The 26,547-nt window shown below is 41.0% G+C and overlaps 7 protein-coding genes across 7 annotated transcripts; 3 read left to right on the top strand and 4 right to left on the bottom strand.

Annotated features, from left to right (window-relative positions):
• Positions 1-838: 838 nt before the first annotated feature.
• MELLADRAFT_73094 (uncharacterized protein) lies at positions 839-1,619 on the top strand (the record flags this gene model as incomplete). Its single annotated transcript, XM_007415767.1, has 2 exons — positions 839-1,151; positions 1,220-1,619. Coding segments are annotated over 2 exons (402 nt in total), but the record flags the coding sequence as incomplete, so codon positions are not given.
• Positions 1,620-2,683: 1,064 nt separating this feature from the next.
• MELLADRAFT_73093 (uncharacterized protein) lies at positions 2,684-5,531 on the bottom strand (the record flags this gene model as incomplete). The annotated part of the gene is made up of 8 exons (XM_007415685.1): positions 2,684-3,255; positions 3,339-3,653; positions 3,719-3,801; positions 3,958-4,074; positions 4,170-4,260; positions 4,356-4,481; positions 4,978-5,363; positions 5,450-5,531. The coding sequence occupies 7 exons, from the start codon at positions 5,071-5,073 to the stop codon at positions 3,049-3,051; spliced, it is 1,035 nt and encodes a 344-aa protein (XP_007415747.1).
• Positions 5,532-9,075: 3,544 nt separating this feature from the next.
• On the top strand, positions 9,076-9,665 carry MELLADRAFT_111389 (uncharacterized protein; the record flags this gene model as incomplete). Its single annotated transcript, XM_007415768.1, has 2 exons — positions 9,076-9,532; positions 9,574-9,665. 2 exons carry the CDS (start codon positions 9,076-9,078, stop codon positions 9,663-9,665), a joined length of 549 nt encoding a protein of 182 aa, XP_007415830.1.
• A 925-nt stretch (positions 9,666-10,590) lies between these two features.
• Positions 10,591-11,525, bottom strand: MELLADRAFT_111388 (uncharacterized protein; the record flags this gene model as incomplete). The annotated part of the gene is made up of 2 exons (XM_007415684.1): positions 10,591-10,895; positions 11,327-11,525. The coding sequence occupies 2 exons, from the start codon at positions 11,523-11,525 to the stop codon at positions 10,591-10,593; spliced, it is 504 nt and encodes a 167-aa protein (XP_007415746.1).
• Positions 11,526-12,845: 1,320 nt separating this feature from the next.
• MELLADRAFT_73092 (uncharacterized protein) lies at positions 12,846-13,523 on the bottom strand (the record flags this gene model as incomplete). Its single annotated transcript, XM_007415683.1, has 1 exon — positions 12,846-13,523. The coding sequence occupies one exon, from the start codon at positions 13,479-13,481 to the stop codon at positions 13,077-13,079; it is 405 nt and encodes a 134-aa protein (XP_007415745.1).
• On the bottom strand, positions 13,515-14,513 carry MELLADRAFT_79116 (uncharacterized protein; the record flags this gene model as incomplete). The annotated part of the gene is made up of 2 exons (XM_007415682.1): positions 13,515-14,117; positions 14,202-14,513. The coding sequence occupies 2 exons, from the start codon at positions 14,400-14,402 to the stop codon at positions 13,515-13,517; spliced, it is 804 nt and encodes a 267-aa protein (XP_007415744.1).
• A 640-nt stretch (positions 14,514-15,153) lies between these two features.
• MELLADRAFT_79115 (uncharacterized protein) lies at positions 15,154-17,148 on the top strand (the record flags this gene model as incomplete). Its single annotated transcript, XM_007415769.1, has 2 exons — positions 15,154-15,852; positions 15,944-17,148. The coding sequence occupies 2 exons, from the start codon at positions 15,256-15,258 to the stop codon at positions 16,994-16,996; spliced, it is 1,650 nt and encodes a 549-aa protein (XP_007415831.1).
• Positions 17,149-26,547: the final 9,399 nt, after the last annotated feature.

Raw genomic sequence — 26,547 nt, 5'->3', positions numbered from 1 at the left:
ATTTAATTAATGGGTGAATGATTGATAATGATAAAAATGATTCATAAGCAACTATAAGACACCCAATGACCATCAAAATAACCAATAAAATATGACTTTGACTAAAAGCACATCTTTTACCATGAATCTTTAAAGAAATTGCTTATATAAGAGATCCTGATCACCACATTGGTATACTTTTGACCCACATGTTTTGGGTATTAGGGGGTCTCAAGTTGGCTTTTTTTGCGTATTTTTACACTACAACAACTTGCCCGTTGTTGTAAAATATGTGTAATTTCTTTGAAGCGGGACACCTTTTTGGGTGTCCCAAATTAAAATTACATTGTTTTTACAAAGAACTTTTTTTTTACAACTGACTTGTCCAAATTTATCAAAATTACGCAAAAAAAAAGTGAACTTGAAACCATATTGGTTATTTCAGGCTCACACCTGGCACCTTTTTTGTGGCTCAGGGTGTGGCCAGGGCCATGGCCTGCCATTTAAAGAATGTCCAATCATAGCTCAACTCAATTTTAGTCACTACTCGGACTCCCTGCTGGAGGCCATGAAGGGCTTGAATGAGGGCCATGTGAGGCCTAAGCCCTGGCCCTTGCCATGCGCCCCCAGGGCAAATCCAGGCTTTGTGGCACCGGGTGTGAGCGTGAGACCAGGTTCTGTCAGAGTCTTGAGAGGTTGGGTGTGGTGTTGTATGTGTTAGGATTGTCGGACCCTCTGACACTCAGGGCTTCTGTATGTCCGGCACCCGCGGTCTATCACGAGAGTGATTCCGGTCCTGAGGTCGCATCCAAAACCACAGATTGACGACGAAATCACAAAATCTCCACGAGGTCTCGAACACCAACTTCAGATTCCCCAGTCTCGACGATCAAGAACGGAAGCGTGTATTATGGCAAGTATTGATGCATCACCTGAGCTAACAAATCTCGCTACCGAAGTGAACGAGGATCAAAATGGCGATGAAGGCTCTAGTGATGGCAGTTCGGTCATTGAATTCTTTGAGGACAGTTTACCTTTGATATTCGGACATTCAGCCTTTGCTTGTGGTTCGACTCGCTCTCGACCGTTTGTATACCAACCGCCACTGAAAGGTGAGAATGCCGCACTAGACTCATCGCTCAAGAGACAAAGCCAAGGTCAAACTGATCATGGTAATTTTCACCTTCCGCCAGACTCGGTTGATGGAGATCAGTCACTTACAAAGACTATTTCACTGCAGGTCTCGAATCCACCAAGTCAACTTACTTCCTTACAGGCGCACCACATCTGGGTTTCGTCAATTTATATGGCTGATCTCATATATGCATCCGAAATTGACTGTCATGATCGACGGATTCTTGAACTTGGAGCTGGAGCTGGATTATCATCAGTTGCGGCAGGAATGTATGGTTCACCTCGAAGGGTCGTCACAAGTGATTGGCCAGACGATCAAATTCTTCAAATTCTGAATGACAACATGGCTTCAAATTTACCTGACCATCATCTTTGGCATGTGAGTGGACATCGATGGGGGACTTCACCCGATGAACTTCTGCTGAAGGCCGGTGATACTGGCAAGCCGTCACGCTTCGATATTCTGTTACTCGCCGACGTGCTTTGGTACACGGACTCGCATGAAGTTCTCTTGGAGACAGTCAGTAACACGCTTTCTTACAACGCGGGCGCGATTGTCTATCTCACTGCTGGTTTACACGGCGGTCACCGGGCGCCTATTCAAGCTTTCGCCTGTCGGGCTGAAGCTAGAGGATTTTCTGTCAAATGGATCCGCGAGGTTCGCAAAAGTATTGAGGAGCCGCGGAGCTGGTATCCTTATGTACGACCCAGTGACGCCTCTGCAATCGAAGAATCTGGCATTGTGGTTTTCTTTTCATTACAATTTACTGATACTATGAGAGTTTAGGTTTGAATGTAGATCTACATTCAGTCTAAATATACGCTGGGTCGGGTTACTTACTGCTTTTCCTAGAAATTCTTGCCCCAGTCCCAGCTTACTAGTTTATCATAATTATTTCACCAGCAGGAAAGACCTATCTTTTTCTACCACTTATCCAGCAATTTGATTTTGATTTCATGATAGTAGCTACATGTATATAAAACAAGTCCTCTTGGAGTGACAGATTTTCATTGCAATATGAACCCCTACTGAGTGAGGCGCTGGAGGGTGATCCCTTACCAGCCCTTATCCTTATCAAACGTTGTAGTATATCACACATTGGCACCAAAGAGCAATTCAACTCATGAAGTGGGTTCCGTACAATCAAGAAAATTTAAATCTTTGACATATCATGTGTGTTTCACGACTACACAATCGACCCTTTTGTGCTCAGCTCTCCTTAGTTTGCACAGTTGGACAGTGGGAAGTTGTGTCAGAGGGTTCGATGATAAATAAATATGAATGTACTGAAATGTCTCCCCTTATGATGCTTCTCTTATAATTGCTTATGCTGATCCATTCTATCTAGAAGTTTGTTTCTTCATATTTGAATGAGGGTCCTATCCTACAAGTTCAACCTGATCATGACACAGGTCAGGAACAGTGTGTGCGTGTTGAATTCACAGCTTTTGCCCATTCGAATGCGAATATCAAACTCAAAAGATTGCCAATATTACCTCTCATGCAAAATGTCAAGTTCATCTTTGAATTGTGTCAACCGGTTTAGACTTCATACAGCATCCCAACTGAAAGAAAGGTCAAAAATCAAATAAGCTTGATACATGCTTAATCTCTTTATCACAATACATGGTTTAACTTTGGGGTAATAAAACATTCTCCAGAGGGTAAAGGGAACATACGGCATCTTGGCTGGTCAGTCTATCTACTGAATATATGCATCAGGTCCAATGTCGCTCAAGTATAGCTCACTAATACATTTATGTACCTCAACGATCAAGAATTAATAGTAAATGAAATCTGACTCAAAACATCTTTGTAAGGCCTCCAGAAGCATCAGTGAGGTGAGGATAGAAAACGTTTGAAATGAGTAATCATATCGGTGGGCACAAAACAGGCGAGATTAAATGGCGAATATTAAAAAATACAAGATATGCCTAGGATTGTTCTGGTACCGGATCCTTCAGTCCATGACCAGCCATGGCTGTCGCTAGGTTCTCTACCAACGCTCTAACCTCCATCTTGTGTTGCGTTTCTATCGTCTCCGTGCCCATGTGTGGCAATAAGCTGAGACGCGGATGTGCAATCAATCGCGGATTGATGAAAGGTTCGGAGGGAAAGACGTCCAGTCCTGCGCTCCAAAGCTACATCATATATCAACTGTCAGTCACGCGAGAAGGGGATCATTGCGTTGAGATCAGATTAGCATAAAAGCGAGTGAACTAACCCGACCAGAATCAAGCGCTGCTAAAAGAGACTCTTCATCCACGATAGCCCCACGAGCAGTGTTGACAAGGATGGCACTAGGTTTCATGAGATTGAATTCACGGGCACCAAAGCTGCCAGCCGTTTCAGCGTTTAATGGAAGATTAAGTGAAACCACATCCGATTGACTGAGAAGACTATCAAGCGAGTTCACGTATGTGACAAATGGACTCAAGTCAAATGGCGGACTGCCCGTCACAAGTTGACTTTTCTTCAGGGGATGTCGGTTGTGGTAAAGGATCTTCATAGAGAATCCGATCGCCCTGCGAGCCAATGCCTGCGAGTAAATTAGAGGAAATAAGTTTACCAATAGGACTAAGATGTGGTTCATCTGAAATTTACCCTTCCGATTCCACCCATACCAACGATACCCAAAACTTTCCCTTCGGGGTCGTGTCCAGTAAGTACGCCCGTCTTGAATTGACCTGTACGTTGGATCAGGGGAATGATATGGCAGTAGAGCATCAGCTTTGGTATTTTCTCGTCTGGTTCCGGTCTTCATTGTCATCTTCGTGATGAGGATATAAGTGAATAATTGAGATGGGTACTCTATCCCATTTTATGATGGTCTAAGTGCTGACCTGCTCGGGCAAATGCTTCGGCGGAACTAAAGTTCCTCATAGCAGCAATCATTAGATACAGCGCCGTCGTCGCCGTGGCGTCATCCACCGCTCCAGGCGTGTTCGAGACCAAGATAGCTGATTTCGCCGAAGAGAACATGAATGTAAGCCGATTTGTAAGATTTCATGTTAGAAGGTAGCATCACTGGAAGGATTAAGACTGTTTGACTGACAGCGACGAGTGCAGGCTTTGATATCAATCTGATCATATCCCGCGCCATTGTGACAGATGTAACGCACCGAGTCCGGAAGGGCGTCTATTAACTTTTCACATGATGCGCATCAGAGTAGTGCGATAGGAAACAGATGTCAATTCTCCAGGTGAAATTTTCAGCGCCAATATCATAAAAATCACCAACCTCGGCGTCAAAGGTCCCGATCAAATCAGCAGATGAATTATGTCTGTAGATCCCTTTCACGCGGCTGTACCTCCCACCAGGCCGACAATCCTTCAAAAATTCTGATCTTGAATTTGAATCGAGGTCCTTCAATCAAACCAAAGACAGAGTGGAATTAGCCGATTTGCACACTAATGCTGGCAACTGCACCTCAATTTTGAGAAAATAAGCTATATGGCGATCGGCGCAACGTAGATACAACAAAGGCCAAAAACCCCATGTCGGGGCGCAGACTTTGGCGAATATGCCGGTAGGTGAATGTGATACATAGTGGCTATTTTCACACCATAAAAAGGATCACCAGTTTAAAATCAAATGTGACTAAAGAATTCGGCCAAGTTGCTGAATTCCAATCTTTTTGGGGAATGGTGTCTGAAGAGAATCCAATGAACCATCAATGCAGAAAAAGATATCCGCAAGCTGAAACTCGGGGGAATCAGGTAAGTGCGGAAGATTGTGTGCGTAGCGCTTATAGCTCGACAGTGCAGTAGCACTGTAGATGACTCGAAAGCCAGCCGATCACATGATCTAGGATTGATGAAAAGCGCGAAGAACGCAGAAAATGGAAGGAAATGTGCCTTACAATTACGTTAAACTGGTTGCGTAGCTCGGCAAGTTCGTCACAAGCACGTATGATTACCCCGCAAATGAGTATTTGAGCTTTATCGATCTTAGCCATCGTTACAGAAGCAGGCAGGCGGTGGAAAGAAAAAGTGTGGCAGGAGGAATACGGGCGACGGAAATCGTTGTGATGTTGCTTATCTTGGATATAAGCTGGAAACACTGTCCTTTGGATTGAGTTTAGGAGAAGTAGCTATTGAAAACAATATCAGGGGTATATGATGGTGGAGGTTGGTAGTTTGGAATGAGTCTTGCTCGACACTTTGATGAGATCGTGGACTTTGTAGAAGAGCAGGCCTCCACTTGACCAGCAAGCGTGAACTTTGAGTTTGATCGTTTCTGAAAACACTTCAGCCAAAAATAAATAAATATGTAAGAAGTCAGTTGATATCAATCACTCGAAGTGATATAGACAGTCTGTATAGAATATCTACAGTGTTTAGATTTCCGTCACCAAAAATGCAACCCGTCGGGCCTTACTGAACGTCCACGGTGATGATGACGACAAGCTTCAGGAATAACTCCGTGTGGGCACGATAGGCACGTTGACGGGGGGCAATTTGCACCGGTGGCAATTTGTAAACAGCAGAGAATTCAGCGCTGGAGATCCTGAGAGACAAGAGAAACGCGTGCGATCTTTTTTAAGCAATGGGTCTCCGAGAGCTTGATTTGTACCCTTTTGTGCGACGAAGTACATGTAAGAGGGAACCTAGTTGGGGGTGCAGTCTTGGCCGCCTAGCCTTGGCATATCTCAAAAGTTGACTGACTTTGCAACGGCCAAGACCACCCACACACAACCGAACCCGTGCCCCATTTCAAAAGGATCCCCAATGAGAAGAAAGCAGGATAATCTAGACAATCGGTTGCTCGCTTGTAGCATGATGAGGCGAACCCCGGGGTTCCAAGGCTGGTATCCTCCGAAAACAATTTCCTCACCCGTCACGACAACAAAGATTCAGCTCCGTCTACTTATCTTAGTGGATCTTCGGTGGCAAAACCTGTGAGAAGTCTGTACAACAGCAACTCGTTGTGCTCCTTAAGGACACCCACCGAGTACACTTTCACTCAGCATTGGGACTTTGTTGAGTTTGAGCTTGGCCAGAATCAGTCGTGCAAACTGGATGGACTCAAAATAGGGACTGATACATAGATGTAAGGGATGGTAGGACATCCCCAAAATAGTGTACGGTATACCCACTATCAAGTGCTCCTCTGGTAACGATGCCACACCCGGCACATCCCGACAACTGCATTACGACCGGGGTGCAACCAGTACCTCAGCGGTGCCCGTTTCTTCAACCACGAGACACATTGAGCGCTCAGACTCTCCCCGGGGCAATCTACCCACATGTCAAGGTCAGTATTTCTTTTTCGAGGTCCTACGCACTCATCCAGGCTTAAACAAATCGATCCTATCAATCAGTCTGGGCTACCTTGACCGCTACCTTGACCAGTTACTAAAATTCCGGCACGACATTTCTAGGCATAGCCACGTACGACTGCGAGGTCATGGCGGCAATGTCTCGCTGTGCATCGCGTCGATTTTCTTAGGTTTTGGGTCTGTTAAATGTTTCGATTGTAGAGTGGATTCTCAAGAAGGAAGCGACCCGGCGAATCCTTGGCTGTATCGTAATCACAAAGTCTATGCCGAGTCTTGAAGAATTTCGCCGGCTGAAGGATTTAGATTGGGCAATGATGGCGAAAATCTTATGCTTGAGCTGTTATCCCAGATCATCCAGACTTTGAAGAAAGAGTTTTCTTGGCAAAAGTTATCTGCAGAACTTCCTATCTTTCAAAGAGCTCTTGCCTATTGCGGGGACAATCATCATGCCTATCCTCACTGACCCCGTATTTCAAGTTCTTCATCCCGCCCTAGAACTGATGATGGTGATGCCTTGCCCCCCCTTTAGTCTACATCCTCTCCGTCACCGGTGCTCTGTGATACATCGAGATGTCGACAATCCTTGACTCAGACAAAGGTTATCCGACCTTCCCACTTGGGACGCATTGATTACTTTCTACGCCTGCGGAGATCACTCTCGAAAGTTTTTCTCGATCTCCTACCGACAAGAGCAGAATAAACAACGATGAAGTATTGGTCTTGGCTCTTGCTTCGCCTAAATCAGATCTCCATTGAGGTGTTATGTAAAAGGCTTGAAATGGCTTTTGAGGTTACGTATATGTAATGCGATCTTTCCACTCTTGAAAGCTGTTGAAAGTGTGCTCCTCTGCGGGGATGATCTTGTTGCTGATCTTCACTGACCCCACCTTTCAGAGTTCTCTTCAACTATTTCGGACATAAAACACAACCCACAGTCAACTGTGTGATTATGTCATGTATTACGCGGAAGTGACCGGGCAGTCGCGAATATCCCATAACTCCTCTATATACAGTCAAATCACAAAAGCTTGTCACAAATTCCCCGCCAATTCGCTCGGGTTTTGCAGGCGAAATTGGTCAAGCTTCATATTCCCACGGAGGAGAAGGCAGCTGACTCCTGAGACTTGGCAGCCGGGGTGGAAACTGTGGAAACTGCCAAAGGGAAAGCAGGTCAACAGAGTTTAAAACCACGAGCACATCAGTCACGAGACACTCCTCAAGAATACACGGCTTTAAGCAAAGAACAATTCAGAATATTTGATGAAGGTGTATTCGGTTTGCTCATCTCTTTCATGTGGATAAACCATGTAGAATATGAATAATGACACTGCAGAACTCGCGGTCATGCCACTGGCTCATACAGAGCTTATATAGCAAAGAAAGAGTGAAACAGAATTTGGGAATCAAAGATCACATTTGTGATAGCTACTGCTCAGAAATATATTTAGTAGATTTGGGGCATGCAACCTGTTACATTTCTGTGGTGGGATGGAAAAATGAAATTTAGTGATGGGTGAATCATAAAATTGAGTTGAAAGGGAAACACAGAAGGCCAACTTTGTGATCAATTGCCAAGAGATTGGTAGCAGACAAGTCCCTTGTAGCCTTGTTTATGTCAGACAAATGTCATGAAATTGCTTTTTGGTCCCACAGGGCCAGAAAGTCTCAATACATACCATGACGAGCTTTGATGTTTCCCAACCCTGAAGTCCATAAATTTTGGCCTATATACATCTACTCATAAAAAGCATCTTTGACTTGAACATGGAGGTGGCCTATCTTTTTGACTTAGTAAACTTTTGGCATGGGTGGGTGGGAAGACAAACTTTCTGACTGTAAACTGAAGCTGTAAGGTAAACACAACTATACTATGCTATACTAGTGACGTGAAGCTTGAGTGAAGCTGAGGAAGATGTACATATAGGCAACACTAGGACCTCAACATAATTAGCCGTAACACAATGGACAATCCATCACATTGCAGTTCACCGTAGTCAAAGTTCACTGTGCTGTGACGTTTTGGGGGTTACCATAGCCAAATTATCATTTTGGTACGGTCAGACTGTTACGTAACGTAACACGCTGACCATCTGAAAGCCAGATTTTGGTTCATCACGGCCAGTTTCACTGAAATTATAAAAAAACTAAAAAAACTGCTGATAATATTGTTAATGAGAGACACAAAAGGAAATAAGATAGAATATCAAAGAGAGATAAGCAATAAAGATAAAAATAAGCACGGGGAAACAAGTAGAAAAATAAAAACTTGCTGAATTAAGAGAGAAAACAAAAATAGGATGAGAAGATAAGATAAAATATAATATCTTCAATGATAGTTTACCCCTAAGCCTGCAATGGTAAACTATAGTCCATTACCAAGGGTGGACAAGTAATCACATGAGGTGAGAAGCCCAGAAAAGGTCAGGGCCAAGATACTAGAGAAGTGTGGCTTGCCGGTTTCAACAAGAGAAAAAAAATCTCTTCTTCTCTAGTCATTCTGCTCCATCTTCTATCTCACCTCATTGTAAAACCCGCTGTCTTTTATTTTCCAACTCCCTCATAATGTAGTATTCAAAAATAAAATCTTCACAGGACAGATTCTTAGTTTCAAAGCTATTAATTTTTTCTGGATTCTATTTCTTTCTATTTCAAAACTCTTTTTCTAAGAAGGTTATCTAGATGAATAGGAGTCAAAAAGAATTATTATTGGCAAATAAAAACAAACTTGCTAAGTTAGCTAAAGAGAAAGAACAGGCGGAAAGAAGATCTCAAAGAGCAAGATCCAGAATGCCGAAGTCAAATGTTGATGATGATCAAACTCAATATGGATATCAGACTCAAAATCTTGGTGAAGGACAAGATCTCCAGAATCAGGCGGGAGGTCCGAATGAAGTGAAGAATTCAGGCATTCCTGGGCAGACTGAGGTGGGAGGAGGTGAAGAAGAGGAATATGAAGGAAGTAATGAAGAGGATACAGAGTCAGACTCAGCAGACATTAAACCTTTAGAACTCAAAAAGAGGGACTTGGACTTGGAGAAGCCAGAGAAGAGAAGGGAAGAAGAAAGATTTAGGCTAGAGGAAACTTGCTGTGTAGAAGCTCAACAAGCGGTTGGTGATCATGGGGTCCCAATCAATGGTGTGTGTTAGTTTTTCTTTTTTGATCCTTTTCTTTTCTAGAGTTTATAGTTATCTGGGGAAAGACCCATAGGCTGCCATGTGCACCAGAAATCTGTCAATTAAGATGGTGTAGGCTACTTGATGCGCTATAAGACATGAGCTTCTTAGATGCGCTGAATACAAGTCATGAGATGCTCAATGCACTGAATAGGGGAATATATGGTCAATGTACCTATTCTTACTAGCATTGGAATGAGGTTGTGCAGGTGATTCTGATTATACACCAGATGAGTCCTAAGAACTCATCCATGCTTACAAGATGCTCATCCAAGATGAAGATGAGCATGCTTTGGGAAACTCAAGCAATACCTAAGTATGACAGGCTGAGCACCTTAGCGCAACCAAAATGGTGAATTGAAAGAATCTGAGCAAAATTTGGAGATATCAGGAAAGTTCCCTCTGCTCACATCAATGTGAGCGCCTATTTTTCCCGCTGTGATTACGGCTCTTTCCACTGCCCTCTATTATTGTTGTTTCTTTATCTGGTTGAAATCCATCAAAAGCTGTATTTGTCCCAACTGGATTTCATGTACATCCACATATATTCTAACTTATCATTCCAATGGTACCATGTCTACATTTTATTATGTCTTTTCTGTCCCTCTCCCCTTTCTTTGACTATGTAAAGCTTTTTGCTCCATCAGCAATTGGCCACCTTAATTGTTTTTACCTCTTGGTCCATGAATCATGGTTTTGAAATATTCCAATTCTTGTTTTAAGCATTGGAACACTTATTTATAAAGCCTCAAATTTGTTTTCCTCTTTGCAATATCTCATTTTTGGTGCCATCTCATTATCAAGCCAAAATTTCAATGTCTGCATTTGGAGGGGCTCTACTTAATTTGCTGAATCTGTCTCATAATCTTCCTAATCATGTAAAGTTGATTATTTTGTCATGTGACCATACATCATTGACACCATGTCAAATTACTATTCATGTCCACAATTATCTGGATTGGGCTTTTCACTCTGTTGACGTGGTGCAAGGCACACTGAGATGGATTATAGTTCTTACGCTTAGTTAATTAATAGCACGCCTAGTACAGTACAACGTGAAATGGAATTAATGTCATCCTTCCTATGCATCCATAGGATTTCACTTGTAGAACTTACAATTTGGTAATACATTGACCAACGTGAATTGATACCTTGATCGGACAACTCAGTTGCAAATATGTGCCTTGGTAAAAATGGAGGCATTTGGAATAAATGGATTTGTTTAGACTTTTGTGAACAGATGGAGCATGTGGCCATCAATTGTGCCAATTGTGCTGGTAATTTGTGAGCACTACTAGGAGCTACCATATTTTGATCTTGATGCACTACAATCCAATGCGTGAAGTTGAGCAGTTCAATTTAGAAAGTGTTGGTCAGGTTGAGTGGACATGCATTTACTTTGACAAATACCACATCAATGACTACACAATGGTGAAGGCCATTGTGAGGTTTGACACTGGTAAGTATCTCCATCCAGGTTTGAAAATGGAAGGATACTGATTTGTCAACCACTAGGATCTTCCCCGGAACCGCTACCAAAGTATCAGGGTGGTACAATCCAGAACTCAGAGATCAATATCCAGTATAATTTTTCCATTTGCATAAGTTAGGACAGAAGGATAGAAGCCGTGTCACATAAAAGCATGTAGGTATTGAAGCTGTGTAGGCATGTGGATTGGGCAAACATCAGTGATTCAACAGGTGCTCTTTGTCCTTTGTATACATGAATTCATTGAGTTCATGTTGAATTGCTTACCCAATTTGGAATAATTGGAGCCCTTGGGAGCAAACAAGATGGAGCACATGACCTTTAGTTGTGCTAAAAATATGTGAACCCTATTGTCTTGCTGAGTACTAAAATTGAAGCTCTTGTGGATAAGTGTGACCCTTAAGGCCTCTGGCAGGCTTGCCCGTGCAAGCTCTAGTCTTTGATAGAACCAAGATAAGAGTTGCATGTCAATGCTGGTTCAGGTGATTTTCTGACACATATCTCCAAAGCACCCAATAAATGAGTTCTGAAAAACTCACACTATTGCAATCCAGACCCTCTCCCTCAAATTCAATATCAAAAACAAAACCATTTCACGAAATTAATTGAAAAGGCTTCAAGAAGATAGCAAAAGAAGATGGAAGGATAAAGACAAACTTCAATCAAGTCTAGATATATAAATCATCACTTTCATTCCACCCTCCTACAAGTTTTTGCAAATTCCTGGAAAGATTTTTCTCCAAGCCAAAATTCTGTTCAGATAATTCAGCAGCTAAATCAATATTAGACAATCTTTTTGACTCCCTCTGCAAAATTTTCCTCTGTTCCAGGACACGAAGATTTGTGGGGACTGTGTGCCATAGAGCGTGAAGATTTCCGAGTGTGTCCTGAGGTCGTAAGCCGTCAATCTGTTTTGATAAGCGACTTCCTAGGTGACGGCTTCCATCCAAGCCCGTTGTTGCGACCAGGTCAAGTATTGAGCAAAGGGTGTGACTTGAGAGTCAATATATGCCCTTTGTTTTCATGCTTGATAGACCAATCCAACTTCTTCTCCTTCATCCGCTACTTCCCCCACCACATTTCTTCTTGATTTAATTTGACTGAAAGCCCAAATACACATTCAGTATTCAACTAATTGGATCATCACTTGGTTTTTTCAAGGGTTTGATATTGAATCAAGACTTCAATGACTTTAGGTGTTGTTCCAAAAGTATTACATTTGTTTGATTATCCTGTTAAACAATGGCAATATGATGGAACTGAATAAATACTTGAGTAAACGGTATCAAATACCAGCAGGTAAAAGTTGAAGACCTGATTTGAAAAACAATTGCTTCTATATGAATGACACCGCTAAAAGCCGGGTTTTTTGATGTTATGAGATGTGTGATCATTGGATCAATTACGTCCAGATACCCATCAGGGGCCTTCCTTATACGTAGCTTCACGGATTTTGGAATAGTGTGAATCCAAACTAGTCAGGCAATTGATGAAGAGAAGAAAAAAGGAACGAGACTGATTGTCTTGAAAAATCACAATTGATGAGGTTGATATTTAATATTATGGGTTGGTAAAGAAAGGCAATACATACACTATCCAATTCTTCCAGAGAATTCAATATTTATGACAATCCGATCTGATCAGATTGTCTCAATATTCATGTCAGTTCAAGCAACAGGGAACTATGTATTGTAGAATGGAAAAATATGCAAAGATATTTATGAGTTCTGAACATTCTGATGACTTAATTGCTGTGTTCTAGTTGTTGAGCATAAAGTGCTTGGCTACCATGTGCAAAGAATGAAATTTATTACAAGAAGTCATGGATGATGCTACAACCAAGTATCTTCCTTGATCATATAAAGTATGCCATTAAATCAACAAAGAAAAGTTGTCAGACAAGAGGAGTACCTCAAACAAGAGATGGATTTTTGTCAAAAGCAAAAGATTGTGTGATCACATCCCATCACCTTCTTTGTAAAAGATTTATGGTTCCAGCCATTTAGCTATATTTGTTTCAATCCTTTATTAGCTTCACTTTGATGTCAAACGTTTTCAGTATCTCTTCCATCTTCTCTCTAGTTAGCCGGACCCGTGCTTCCCCTACATCAACGTGCAAGTTACGGACATCCAAGACCAAGAGCTTAGGCCAAGTACGTCGAGATAAGTGACTTTGCAGCGAGTCCCATGCATCATCTTCTATGACACCATGATATTCAAGGACTTCTACACTTTTACAGTTTTCAAAGTTTTCAAGTAAATCGTGAAATCTATGAATTCCTACGTGGAGAGTTTTCAGAGCCGGGAGATCGAACCGAACTTTCAAATCCGATGTATCTTTAATTTCATCCATCGCGATCCAAAGTTGATTAAGAAAGGGGGTGTTACCACTGAGCAATTCATGGGCCATGCCAAGTGACATTCCAAAACAATAGCGAAGATCGACGCTTGTCAGTCATTCAGCCCAAGACGTCAGGCTCCATGTCTGATCCTCGCATGTGATGTAGTAAAGACTTAGTTCGCGCAGCTTTTGAAGCTGGACCAGATTCCATCCCAAGGATTCTTCTTCAGATTGCTTTTGAACAAATTTAAAGCAGAAGAGATCCAATGAAATGAGAGATGGTAACTGTTTGATGATATCAATTATAAATTCGCCCGGAAGATCTCTGGTTCCGTTGTCCGATATTGTTAAATGTTGGAGTTGCGGAAGAAGTTGAAATGGGGTTTTTAAGCGGACAGTAAGACCAGAAAACCATTCGGATTCGTGTGCACCTTCTGTATCTGGAAGATACAGTGTGACCGACTCTATCGATGGGCAGACTTTGAAGATCTTCCCAATGTTCAAAGGTCCAATTCCGCATCTGATATCTTCGCCAATGATGAGTGATGTATTATCATAGAGACTCCTTTTACTCTCTGATGACTGATGAATACCCTGGTAGTAGATCTTATCTTCCAATTCAAATTCGGCAGATTTGACCCAGGTGGCGTGTTTTAAAAGGATATCGTCCGTCCAAAGTGCCATAGGGGCAGGCATCGAAGTGGGGAATGTGATATGCTGATATGGTTGATAAACTTGGATGAGCGCACTCATCTTTTGATGTAGATCAAAGCGGAATTCATGCAAAGAAAACGATTATACCTGCCATAATTCAGGAAGACAAAGCCTGTGAAATTTCCGATTGACTACTGCCAGGTTTTGAAAGGTATTGAGAATTGGCGGGCCTTCGTGACCCAGGTATACTTTAGTTGTCTGACCTTGTATGAATGGGGTTCGGGCTTGGCGCTCCATCTTTCTTTTCGTGATAGATGTATGCTCTTCGAAAGACTGGTGGTAAATCATGTCGACAATGTTGTCCAGGATTTCTTCTGGAAAATCTGCACGATTAATGATACACTGAGCTGCAGAACTTGATTGGAATCGATTTGCCAAGAATTGAAAGGCGTCTCCAGCAGACCCATGAAGGAGAAAGTCCTTTTGGAGTTCTTCGTCAATTGACCAGAAGATAAGACTAAAAACTGCTGGATTCAACTTTGGATCGTGTTTGTGCGAGTCTTGTTGAAAGTAGTTGGATGTCCCAGTTAGATTTCGTAGCATAACGTTCAGTTGTCTCTCCCATAAACTGAAGTTGTCGCCAGTATTCTTTAACTGGGGGATACGCTTTGCAAGATCTTGAAGTTGGCATATGAGCTCATAGCTACCAGTCTCGATTGCGATCTCAGGTTGATGATGGTTGAACATAGCTTGATTGATGACGCTCATATTGACTGTTCAATCTTCGAATATCGTGGAATGGAGATGAGTTTTGAAATAGAACACGAAAATGAAATGTGTAAGTCGAATCAGAAGCTTCAAGCAGCAAGGCCTCTTCCGAGGCTCTTGACTGCTCTTGATCCTCTGAAGGATCACCTGAAGGAAATCGACGTCGGGCTTCTGACTTGCTTGTCAGTCCCGGTCCTCATAATAAGTTTGACGAAGACTTGTCCCGACGTGGGCAGGGATTTCAGCAGCGAAGTTTAGGTTTTGTCAACAGAGCTCAAGCCGTTTCCAATTTCCTGGTGTAAGAGCTGGTGCTACCTTCTGAAGTGCATTTAACGATCTTACACATTCGGTTCAATCTTTCTCATTCTCGTGGTCGATCATAGCTCATCTTCGTCGTACAATTACTGAAGATTGAATATCGAAGATACTCGTTATGGACGCACAATCTTTGTCCGAGCATCGCAAACCTGGAATCGCCACCGAGGCTTATAGCTCTGAATTTTTATGCAAACTTCCTAGTATTGCAAAACATATCACCCAGTTGAAGAAGACTGGCGCCAACTTCAGTGTATGGGAAAGACAGTTAAAGTTCATGATACACAATCTGACTGGGTCATCTGACTACCTCCTACACGAGTTACACAAGTACGATCCAAAGTTAAACCGAGCAGTTCTCAACCTAATATTCTGGTCGATTGACGAAGAGCTCCAACAGGACTTGAACATTGATGGGTCTGCTGGAGACGCCTTTCAAGTCTTGTTAGCCCGATGCCAATCATATCCTTTGACTCGTGCCGATTTTCCTGAAGAGATTTTGGACAACATAGTCAATCTAGTGTACCAGGCATCTTCTGAAGAGAATGACTGTATCGAGAAAAGAAGACTGGAGCGAATGATTCAGGCCCCGGCCACAGGTTCCGCATATGTAGCATATCTGGATCACTGTGGTCCACCAATCCTTAATACCTTTCAAAACTTGGCGGTTGTCAATCGAAGGTTTCACCGACTTTGTCTTCCTAAGCTGTGGGAGGTATGATCTTTTTTTGATGATCTCCAGTTTGGATCTAGGTACATTGAAATTGAAACGATGCATTCTTGATTTTATCCGATGAACACATCAGAAAATCCAATTTCCAAGCGCCCTTCCCGCTCCGATATCACTTTGGACAGAGGATATACTGTTGAGGCATGGGCACCTAGTGAGATCTCTGGAATTTCGATTAGAAGATGACCGACTTGTTCGCGATATGCATCAGTTTGAAAGTGAAAGGAGTCTCTGTGATAATACGGGTGTCGTACCCAATCCACAAGGCTTCATGGGGTACAGAGAAAAATACGGTATTGGACTCGGGAACGTCGGAGAGTTATTTAAATCGTGTCCTTCTCTAGCGTCGGTATCAGTAACTGTTCCAAGCTTTGCGTACCATCATGCAGATTGGATTGCGCATATCACAATGGGCTTAAAAGGTCCATTCCGTCTTATTCCTCAACTGCAACATTTAAAGCTGAAATATTACTCTGAGGACGGTATCTCAAGCGAATTTGTATTTGACCTTCTTCGACAACTACCATCTCTCGTATCCTTGGAACTCTGTGGATTTAAGTTTAGGCAGAAACCAACGATAGAAAAATCTTTGGGATGGAACCTGGGCCAGCATCAGAAACTTCGCAAAGTACGATTTGACAATGTGACGTGCGAGGATGGAACTTGGACCTTGAACTCTTGGCCTCAGCGATTTGAGAATATCACAGTGGTTTTTTGCAGTGGATTGTCACCTCGCGTATTGCACGGACTACTCAGCGGTTCTGCCCCATCCCTTACCGAACTTCACATCATGCTTGGCCATTTCCCAGACGAACCACACGTGAATGTTCAGTTTGATATCCCGGCTCTCAAAGAACTCTCCATAATCCACAGTGGAAACTTTGACCTACTCCTAAGGTTTGAAAACTGTAAAAATATAGAAGCCTTTTATTATAGTTGCCCTATAGATGATGATGAGTGGAACTCGATGAAGCGGTATTTGTCTAAATATACTTGGCCCAAGCTCTCACTTCTAGATTTTCGTCCTTCAATATTCTTTTCAAATAACAAAGAGTCAGCTAAGATGGACGTGAAAGAAATTTGGAATTCTTTCAAAATCAAACTTTTGGTCAATGTGGAGATTGATTGAAACGCAAATCTGTGTACATGTTCGAATGAAACCACTAATCTTTGTCAAATGTTGTAATTTCCTGATTCATTTGTATTGTCTTTCTACACATGTTACCTTTTATTGGAGATCTGTCCATCGTCCAATGATAGCACTAGGTTTATCCAATCTTGAAACATGGCATATGATCAAGGAGGATAATATGTTATACTAAAGATTATTGCCGACTTCATTGAGTCATAACATATTGCCCTTTTTTGCATGAGCACCTCAAGCTCAAGCTCAACAAATCTTAAATCTTTAAAGTAAGCATTGCATCGATCAAGATAATTAATTGCTTGATGTTTTGCATTGCGCTAAGTGTCCCAATTGTTTTGGCTAACTTGTCTTTTCAAAAAGCTCGTTCTGAGCTGACTTTCACTAATGCTAAGACTTCATGATCATTCAGATATCATTTTCATCTTCTTCCCTTACATATCAAGATATCAATTTATCAACCCATGCCTCATAAACCTCGCACCATTTTCAAATGTGATCAGCTTTTTTGTTTCTCTTCTCATGATCTGCATTGATCACCTGCCATACAGTTTTACGGAGTTTTCTTGTTCACCTATTTTTCAATCTTGGACTACCGAATCAATAATCATAAGCTCCTAGATCAATAAAGTTCTGATCCATCATCTCATCTTACGCTATGAAAAGGCAATGTAAAATCTGATGAAAATATAAGGTCACAATAAAGAAAGAGGAGAAGTGAACTTGTCTAAATGTGCCATCAAAAAGATAAAATGGCACAATTCAGAACAGGTCATGTTTACTGTCTTTTATGCACTGTAATGTCTAATCAATCATTCTCATTTCCAAATACATGAACCAGTCTGAGAAACTTTCTCAAGAAACTTTGGAGTGGTCAAAACTCATATACAACCACCTTCAATGAGACCTCAATGAAGGTTTCAAAACAATAACCGTTCAGAGAGTCCTGTTGACCAAATTTTAAAGCGCCCGTCAAAACATCCAGTTCTGACACATTTTCGATATTCGCATCAAAATTTCGAAGGAGCAAGACAAATCTGAATGAAGGTTAAGATTTCAATTCAGCAATCTTTGATGTTTGTTATAAGACTACAAATACCCATTGAATCAAATCCAGCTGCGTTTTCGATCACCGCTAGGGCTACAACATCGACACAATTACTCCAGCGAGAGGTGTCTGTGTGTGTTTTCACTGATCACTTTTGTTTTCACTGACTGATTTTGTATCCCGCCCCTTCTGCTTCATCCGCCTTCATATATGATCTCATGTTACTTTTACATTCTCATTCTCCTCATCGTAGCCAATTTTTTCTTCTCTGTCATCATCAGTTGAGATTAAGGAACCTCAAAGCGTGCTCTTATATTATGCGCTTATAGTGCTCTTTTACTTACATCACTCTTGAGTAATGACACAATGATTTTGAATCCTTGTAAAGGCTCTTTGCATTTACCATTGTACTTCTCTCTCTTTATTGAACTCAAACTCATTGTTTTTAGAATATTTGTTTACTCAGATTGTTATTTCTCTTGAATCAGGTGCTTTAGCTTTATTACAAAGCTAATAAACTGAATGTCACAGGTTTCTCATTCAATCTCATCACCTAAAGCAAGTGAGTCAAGGATGCTGGAGTGGTCTGTCCCATAGCAGCAGCAACTTCAGAGGTGAATGATTGTCGAGCACAGTCTCAGGAAGATATGCTAGAATGGCTTCAGGCAAAACCAAGTGAATTGGCACTTCCGTGAGTTCCCTATGGGTTTGGTGAATACAAAAAAATGATTAAATCTGAAGAAATTCCCTTTTGCAAAAGGTCTAAATCTTCAAAGTATAAGTTCAACACAAAAACCTTATCCTTCATCCAAAATTGCAAATCACAAAAACAGAAAAAACAACATGTAGAGAGAGCAAGAAAGCCCTACCATAAGAAAGAAAGGAGGTAAGGTTCAATCAATAATACTCTGATTTAGAGATCTGCAAGTAAAAAACACTGATTTGACTTCATGAGAATGTTGTTGCTGAGTTTATGTCCTTTTATACTATGCCTTTAAAGAACAACATTCAAGATGACCCATTAAAGAATAATTTTGGTCCAATATCTTTATCAGTTTGATATTCAGGTGATGTGATCTTGATGTGAAACTTGTGATTGTCTTCAATTTGCATAATCAAATAGTTCCCTTTTGATATCTCAGATAAGAGTCACCCTGAGTTTTTGAAAATAGATTAATCAGATTATGTTTACTAATTAGTACAATGACAATCACTAACATTCTGCAAAATCGATGATGAGGCTTGCAAAGACCAAGTCTTGTAGACATATTTGAACAGTGGTTGCATAACCCGTTTTATCAACCCACATTCCTAGCTATAGATTTTCTGTTGCTTTGTGTACATTTTTCTAAATAGTTTTTGACTTGGTTTGTTATAGGTAAAATAGTTGAGGTGAAGTTAAAACTTGAAATTTAAATGTGAAATTTATATTGCATTATGACACTGTAGTAGTGTGTTTTTATAGAGGGAAATATGATCCTATTTTTAAAACAGGTCAGATGTGCAGGTATATTTATATACATTCCTGGCGAGAAACCTTCCTCACAACTACATGGTAATGTTATCTTTAGCTTCATTACTGTCATGTTTGTCTTCAATTGTGCCCTATTGTACAGGGCAAGTCATCGTATCTACTGTTAAAGAGAAGTTCATTGGCCTGGCTTCCCATATTTATCAATGACTGTCCCTAATTCAAAGTCCAATGCTAAACAAAGTGATAAGCTCTTAAAGCACTACTCAAGCAATTTATGCCTCCATTCTCCTTGAAGTTTAAACAACTGCATTAGTATGCACTACCATGTCAAGACACCAGAATCACCTCCAATCTCAATTGCCAAAAAATACAAACTATTAACCACCTTCAACATGATTAGTTTTGTTGTCTTATATATTAAGGATTATACACAACTGATAGAGATATGTGTAAGAAAACAATCAAGGTGTGAAGCATTATTCCACACAATTTCTGTGCACATGGAAAATTCAAAGTCTATGCTTCAGCAGATGTTACCACATTAAGACATAACAATCAGAATCATCTAAATTTTTGATGCACAAGAATAAGGCAAAGTAGATGGACTGTAAAGATATTAATACAAATGAGATTATTTCAATACAATCATAATGAATGATGGAGTCTTGGTGAGAAGAAAGGGAAGAATTAGCAAGGTGGAGTTAACAGGGTATGGAGACAGTTCAATTGGAGAATCAATGAAGAAAACACAATGGTTATTTTACAGTAGGAAAAAGGATTGACAGGTGATGATTTGATAGTGAGGGTTGCTGATTGTGGTGGGATTCATTTTGAAAGTGGAATAGGAACCTGCTTTTTATGAGGCCGATCAAGGACGCAATACAACAAAGGACCAAAGGTAAATGCACAATATATAACCAAAAGTCTTTGAAAGACTATACAAAATATTGACAATGAAAACTGATATGATACTGTAGAAAAAATAAAGGAAATGTGCAGGTAACCAGCATAAAAGGAATTAACAAAACAAATCACAGAAAATTTGGACCAATCTATACTATTACAAAAGAACAACAAAAAAATGAATTTGTATTTTGAAAATGGAGTGAAAGGGAGAGTAAGTGATTGTAAAAAGTTTGGACATAATGAGTTTTAAGGGATGGTACAGGTGAGGTGTGAGAAAGGTTGACTTAACAAAGATTTTTCTACAAAAGCTCATCAAACATTATGGCGGTAAAGGTGAACCAAAAGATGAGGTGATACAAACAATCTGAACTAGAAGGCGCAAATGACAACAGGTTGGCTGCAAACTCTGAATTGACAACAGGTCAACTGCAAAGGCTCAATTGACAACAGGTCAACTGCAAAATCTCAATTAACAAGAGATTGACATCAGAAGGTCACCAAGGATAGGGAACAGGAACTGAACTCTGGATGCATACCCAGTCAACTCAGGAAAGAAGATGACCAAACTCATGCAAGTGGTCCATCTTTTTAGTATCTAGATATCTCATAGCACAATCCTTCAAAGCTCAATCTGATACATGTCTTATGGACTACTTGTGGTGGCAAGAAGGCCTTTATAGGATGCTTGGTATCTTGCATCAATGACAAGTGGAAATTGGAGGTAATGCATCTTACTCTCAAATTAGTTGCTTGGAAAAAGAATGGTAGGCTTTTGACAAGGCCAGTTGGAAATTTCCTGGTTTGACATGATCTGTGTGACAGGATAAGTATTATTTTCAATTATTATCTTGTCCTTGCTTCTCATTCCTCCTTTGTAATCTATATACTAACCCATGCCTTGTTCTATTGTATCTACATTCTAGCCCAAATAACACTACCATGGCTGCCAAAATGGAAGCAATATTCCAATTGGCAGACAAACCAGTCAATTAGGAGTCATCAAGAAATTGAATTAGGTGTTATGCACACGAATTGGCAGTAATGGTCAAGGCTGGTTCAAAAGTGCTCAATCTACATTCTGGACACATCATACCAACAACTGCACCAGGTAGAGCTCCTAAGGTTCTGTTGCAACCACAACAAGGGAACTTTTATTTTGGTTGGTTATCCATCAGACAACATACAAGATCAAGAACCAGAAGAGGAAGATGTGGACTTGAGCATGCCTTCAACTCTTCAAGGATCAAATGTGAGTGTGGAAGGTGAAGATGACAACCTTCACCACCAACAAAGATGCCTTGGATTGGAAAATCTAAGGCATCCTTGGATGGCAATAGCCTCGGACATGTTATCTGAGTAAATGATCCAAGGCAATCTTTGGGGAAAAACAAAGCCTTGAGTGGATTCCTTGGACACACAATCTGAGGGAATCTATATCCAAGGAGATCTTGGATTGGAAAATCTGAGGTATCTTTGCTAACCGTGCTGGATGAGGAGGATCTGGAAGGTCCTCAACTTGTTGACCTAAGTCAAGCTTCCAATAATGTATTTCCTGCAGTGTTCTGTAAAGTACGTTTCAATCATCATCAACACTTACAGATACAACATGTTTACTATCTTCAAATTAGGTTTGAGTTGTTGGAAATGAAATTGCTACATCTCACGCAAGGATCCAGCAGTTTGAAGCTGTCAAGAAGGAGTTGAACTATAATGGAAAAAGCCAAATATCAGGTCATGGCTATTGCTGTGGTATAGTATTGGATGCCCAGACTTGGGTTTGTGAGGCTAAAAAGGTATGTAGTCAAACATTTCTAAACATTTCTTTTTGACCTATATGATCTTGCTGAAGCCATTCAGCAACTATCATCTCCTCCTGTGTAGGTTATCAACCACAAACTGGATGATGATGACAAAGGCCACTTTGAAGAGGTAAACATCAGCCATGATGAGTGGCGAGATGTTGAGGTCCTGAATGAGATCCTTGAGGTAAATGTTTTTGTAATTCAATCATCTTTCTTTCAAAACTGAAATCAAAACTAATGATACATACTGATCACTGTTGTTTGATATTGGCACATCTTCACAATCTTGACAAAGAATATGAAGGGTGACAAGTCCAATGCCTGTCACATTTTGTTTCATTACAGCTACATAGCTACATCATATCTATGCTTCCAGCTGAAAAACAATCCACCATGTACCCCAGCCTCAAGAAGATGATTGATGTGATGAGACCAAAGCTAAAATTATATGGAACCAAAGCTCTTATATGTGATGCTGTGGTTCTGGCAACTGCTCTCAACCCAGCTTATTGCCTCAAGTTTTTTTCAGGAAATGTATCCTGAAGAAGTCAAGTGGGTCTCAGATTTGTTAACTCTCAATTAGCTGCATGAGCTACCTGAATCGATCACTGTTGAAAATGAACAAGACGACATGGCTCCCATCATCAAATATCAACAGTCAATCCTTTCAAGAGATACAACACATTCAGTTTGACAGTAGCTCCTGCAACCTCTTCAGATGTTAAGTTAGATATGTATCTAAAAGGCAAGTATCCTTGTGATCAGGATATGGACCATTTGGCATGGTGGAAAGTAAGTAATATTTCATATATTTTATATCAATCTGATTCTCTCCTTGTCACATACTGACTAAATCCACTGCACAGATCCATGAAAATGATTACCCGTGTTTGGAAGTGCTAGCCAGGGGACCCTGCTTGTGTTGATACCTCATGGTGTGTCAAAAGGACATTCTCTTTGGTAGGTAATGTTTGGGACAACAGCAGCCTTCTGTCTCAAATAATTGAGTCTGCTGTTGGCTTGTGACAATGGATGAAGGAGGGTTGGTTCCCCCCTGGCAACGTAGGTCAAACATTTGAACTGTTAGATAAATTGATGGTCAATTGTATAGGGAAGGTCAAGAGTAAAGGGTAGCATATCATAATTTGGTCATTTTATTGAAAATTTCATTTTGCTCATCTCAGTTTTTTTGTATGAATGTGTTTCTTGTTATGCCTCAACAATTTTTAAAACTTTTCTTATGAACATGTTTCTTATTATTTGTCATCAATTTTTAAGATATTAATCTTATGAATATGTTTCTTATAATCTCTCATCAATTCCTAAGCTTTTCTTATCATTTATCTCTGCATGTTTCTGTTGTACATTTGTCAACCACAAGTTCAGTTTTGTGCTCTCATCTTGCCAGAATACCTACATCTTGTCAATGAAAATAGCAATGTGCACAATTTTTTTGTTGCAAAGGTATTGTTTTGTTTTGTGTTGCAGTTTGACACAACACAATATGTTTGGAATGTCAACCATTGCAGCCACACTACAACACAATGTAGGCTCTAGAAGTGTCACTCACAAAGGAACACAATAACCTCCTAATTGTGTTGTGTTGTGTTGCACTCATGTGTTGGGAGAACAACAAAGAAGAATATGGAAGAAACAGAGGAAGATATTTGAAGAAGTAAGAGGGTGTCTTGTAAAAAATCATGAGGTGAGCCGGAGTTGAAGGTGAGGATTGTGAAAGAAGAACAAAAAAAAAGTCAAAGTATGTCAGCCCTGAGTACATATGTATGAGACTAAGTTGTAATATATAACCAAGAACCTAATTACATTAGGGCTGTGGCCCGGCCCCGCGAATTCGTGGCCGGCCTTGGGGGCCAAAACCGGCCTTGGGCAACCCAAGGACCTTGGGAAAACGCGCAGGGCCGACCAGGGCACGCCCTGAAAGGATGGTCACGGGGCCAAGCGGGGCTAGGCTCACATCTAGGGGCAAGAAAGACTCAAAAAAACTTGATCTAGTCTCACTTACAAGTTAAAACTCGATCTTGGCTCACTGGCAGGGGCAATAAAAACTTGAACAGGGGATAACTTTTGACTGGTATTTCCAAAACATGTGTATAAGGACTTATCTTGTATAAAAAGAGAAAACATTGTTGAGCGCCTACTTATAGAATAAGAAACTCATTAACAAGAGCACACATGATTGAGCGCCTACTTAGATTATAACAAACTCTGGCTGTACTTAGATTTAGCATGTATTTAATCAAGAGCATATTTGATATCGAAAAAGAAACTAAACAAAATTTCTTGATTGTACTTCATTAGATAATACTAAGATAATATCTTATTCCAGCTCTTGAGGCAAACTTGGGCCTCAAGATTCATGGGAGTGAAAGAGGCCCGGTGATTGCTCATAACTCTCAATGCATTAGAAAAGGTACTCTCAGAAGGAGCGCTAGTGGCAGGTACTGCAAGCATTGCCTTTGCCATTCGAGCAAGGTTGGGCCAGTGACGTTCGTGAGTTTGCCAGTAGACAAGAGGTTGGCATCTCTCATCTTCTTGAGGTGCGGTGAGGAACTCGTTGACCTCGTCCTCAATAGGAACTGTTTTACGAAGTTTGATGAAAATCAAAGTCCAGGGTTTCCTCGTTTTCGACGATCTCAATGTCGGGGTCCAAAGCTGGTCTGAATTTGGCAGCGTTATCAGTAAAATATTTGATTAAGTCTTCTACTCCCCAACCGAGGGATTCCATAGTCTGAGGTTGGACGGCATTAAGTTTAAGACGGGGATTGAGGATTGCTGCACATATGTAGACTGCCTTCACTTGAGCTGCCTCTTGATATCGGATGATCTTCTTGACCATTGGCATGATCGCGGCTTTTAGTTCTTGGCATTTTGAATCAGCCCAGGCCTAGAAACAAACAAAGACTATTATCAGCAAATTTTCATACAAAAGAAAGGAAATAAACAAAAAGAAAAGGAAAGAATAATAAAGAAAACTGAAAGATCAAATTACTTACAGTTTCAAGTCGTGCCACAAGCCACTGGTAGTCTGGCATAACTAGAGAGAAAGTTGGATACAAATGGCCTTCCATTTGTTTGGTCACAGCAGCGAGAGGAGCTAAAAACTGGACTAAGTTTTCAACCAAAGTCCACTCGTCATGTTCAAGTTTGAAATCTTCAAGTGCTGGATTACAATTGAACTGATACTCTAAGACGACTCGAAGTTGAATGAATCGAGAAAGTGAAGCATGGGTTGATGACCACCAAGTTGAAACTTCGTGGACTAAACCTACTTTCTGTGCCAAGACAGCACAGCTCGCAATGGCGTTGTCGAGGGAGGTTTTGAGTTGGCTGCTATGTTTGATTTTTTTGTGAAATCCACGTATTCTGGTAAGTATGCTTCCAATCTCGGCAGTGGAAGTAGGTTCAACAAATAAGGGAACTGATGATTGAAGTTGAGGTATAGCAGGATCAAGGGCGTTCATCGGTTCAGATTTGTCCTTTCGATCGAAAACTGCAAGTCCCGCCTTGGCCACGAGGTTGATGACATGGGCAATACATCCGTGGATACTTTGAGAGGCATCGAACTGGGGAATCATGGTTCCAAGGGCTAAGCCCATGGTGGTGTTGTTGGATGTGTTGTCGGCAGTGATGCAGTACAGACGCTTGGAGAGGTTGAAAGAATCAAGGATATGCTTGAGGAGTGAAGCCAAGTTGGCACCGGTATGAGGTCCATCAATCACCTTCAAAGCCAGAGTGATACCGCGTAGCTGAAAGTCGTCAGAAATCCAGTGCGCGGTCACACCAAGCATTGCGAGGTTGGTTGGGGAGGTCCACCCATCACATGTAATACTGACATGTTTGATAGAAGAGAGGAGGTTGACAATGGCTGATCGTTTGGCTTGGAAGGTGTCCAGGATTCCATCCAAGATGGCAGTCCGTTTAGATAAGATGGCAAAAGCGGCGGGGTTGATCATGTTGATGATCTCTCGAAATTCCCTACCGTTGACAAACGAGACTGGAACCTCTCGATTGACAACCAAGCGGATCAATGCATCCTTGAGGTTGGCTCGGTTGAGAGGACGGACCTAATATGATATAGACAAAGCAAGAGATAGAGAAAGGAATGAAGAGAGAAAAAAAAGGTAAGAAAAGATTGATAGATATGAAGATATATGAGATTACTTACTTGAACTGCCTCTCCATCAATATAGAAGGCCGCGATAGAAGGTTGATTAGTTTGAACAGGGGGTTCAATGTGATGTGCACGAGAGAGATGTCGTATCATCGATTTCGTGCTGCCGTTCTT

This window comes from Melampsora larici-populina (genome assembly GCF_000204055.1).
Source record: "Melampsora larici-populina 98AG31 unplaced genomic scaffold MELLAscaffold_53, whole genome shotgun sequence".
NCBI lineage: Eukaryota > Fungi > Basidiomycota > Pucciniomycetes > Pucciniales > Melampsoraceae > Melampsora > Melampsora laricis-populina.
Note: the sequence above shows the minus strand (reverse complement) of the source record. Positions and strands in the feature narration are given on the sequence as shown.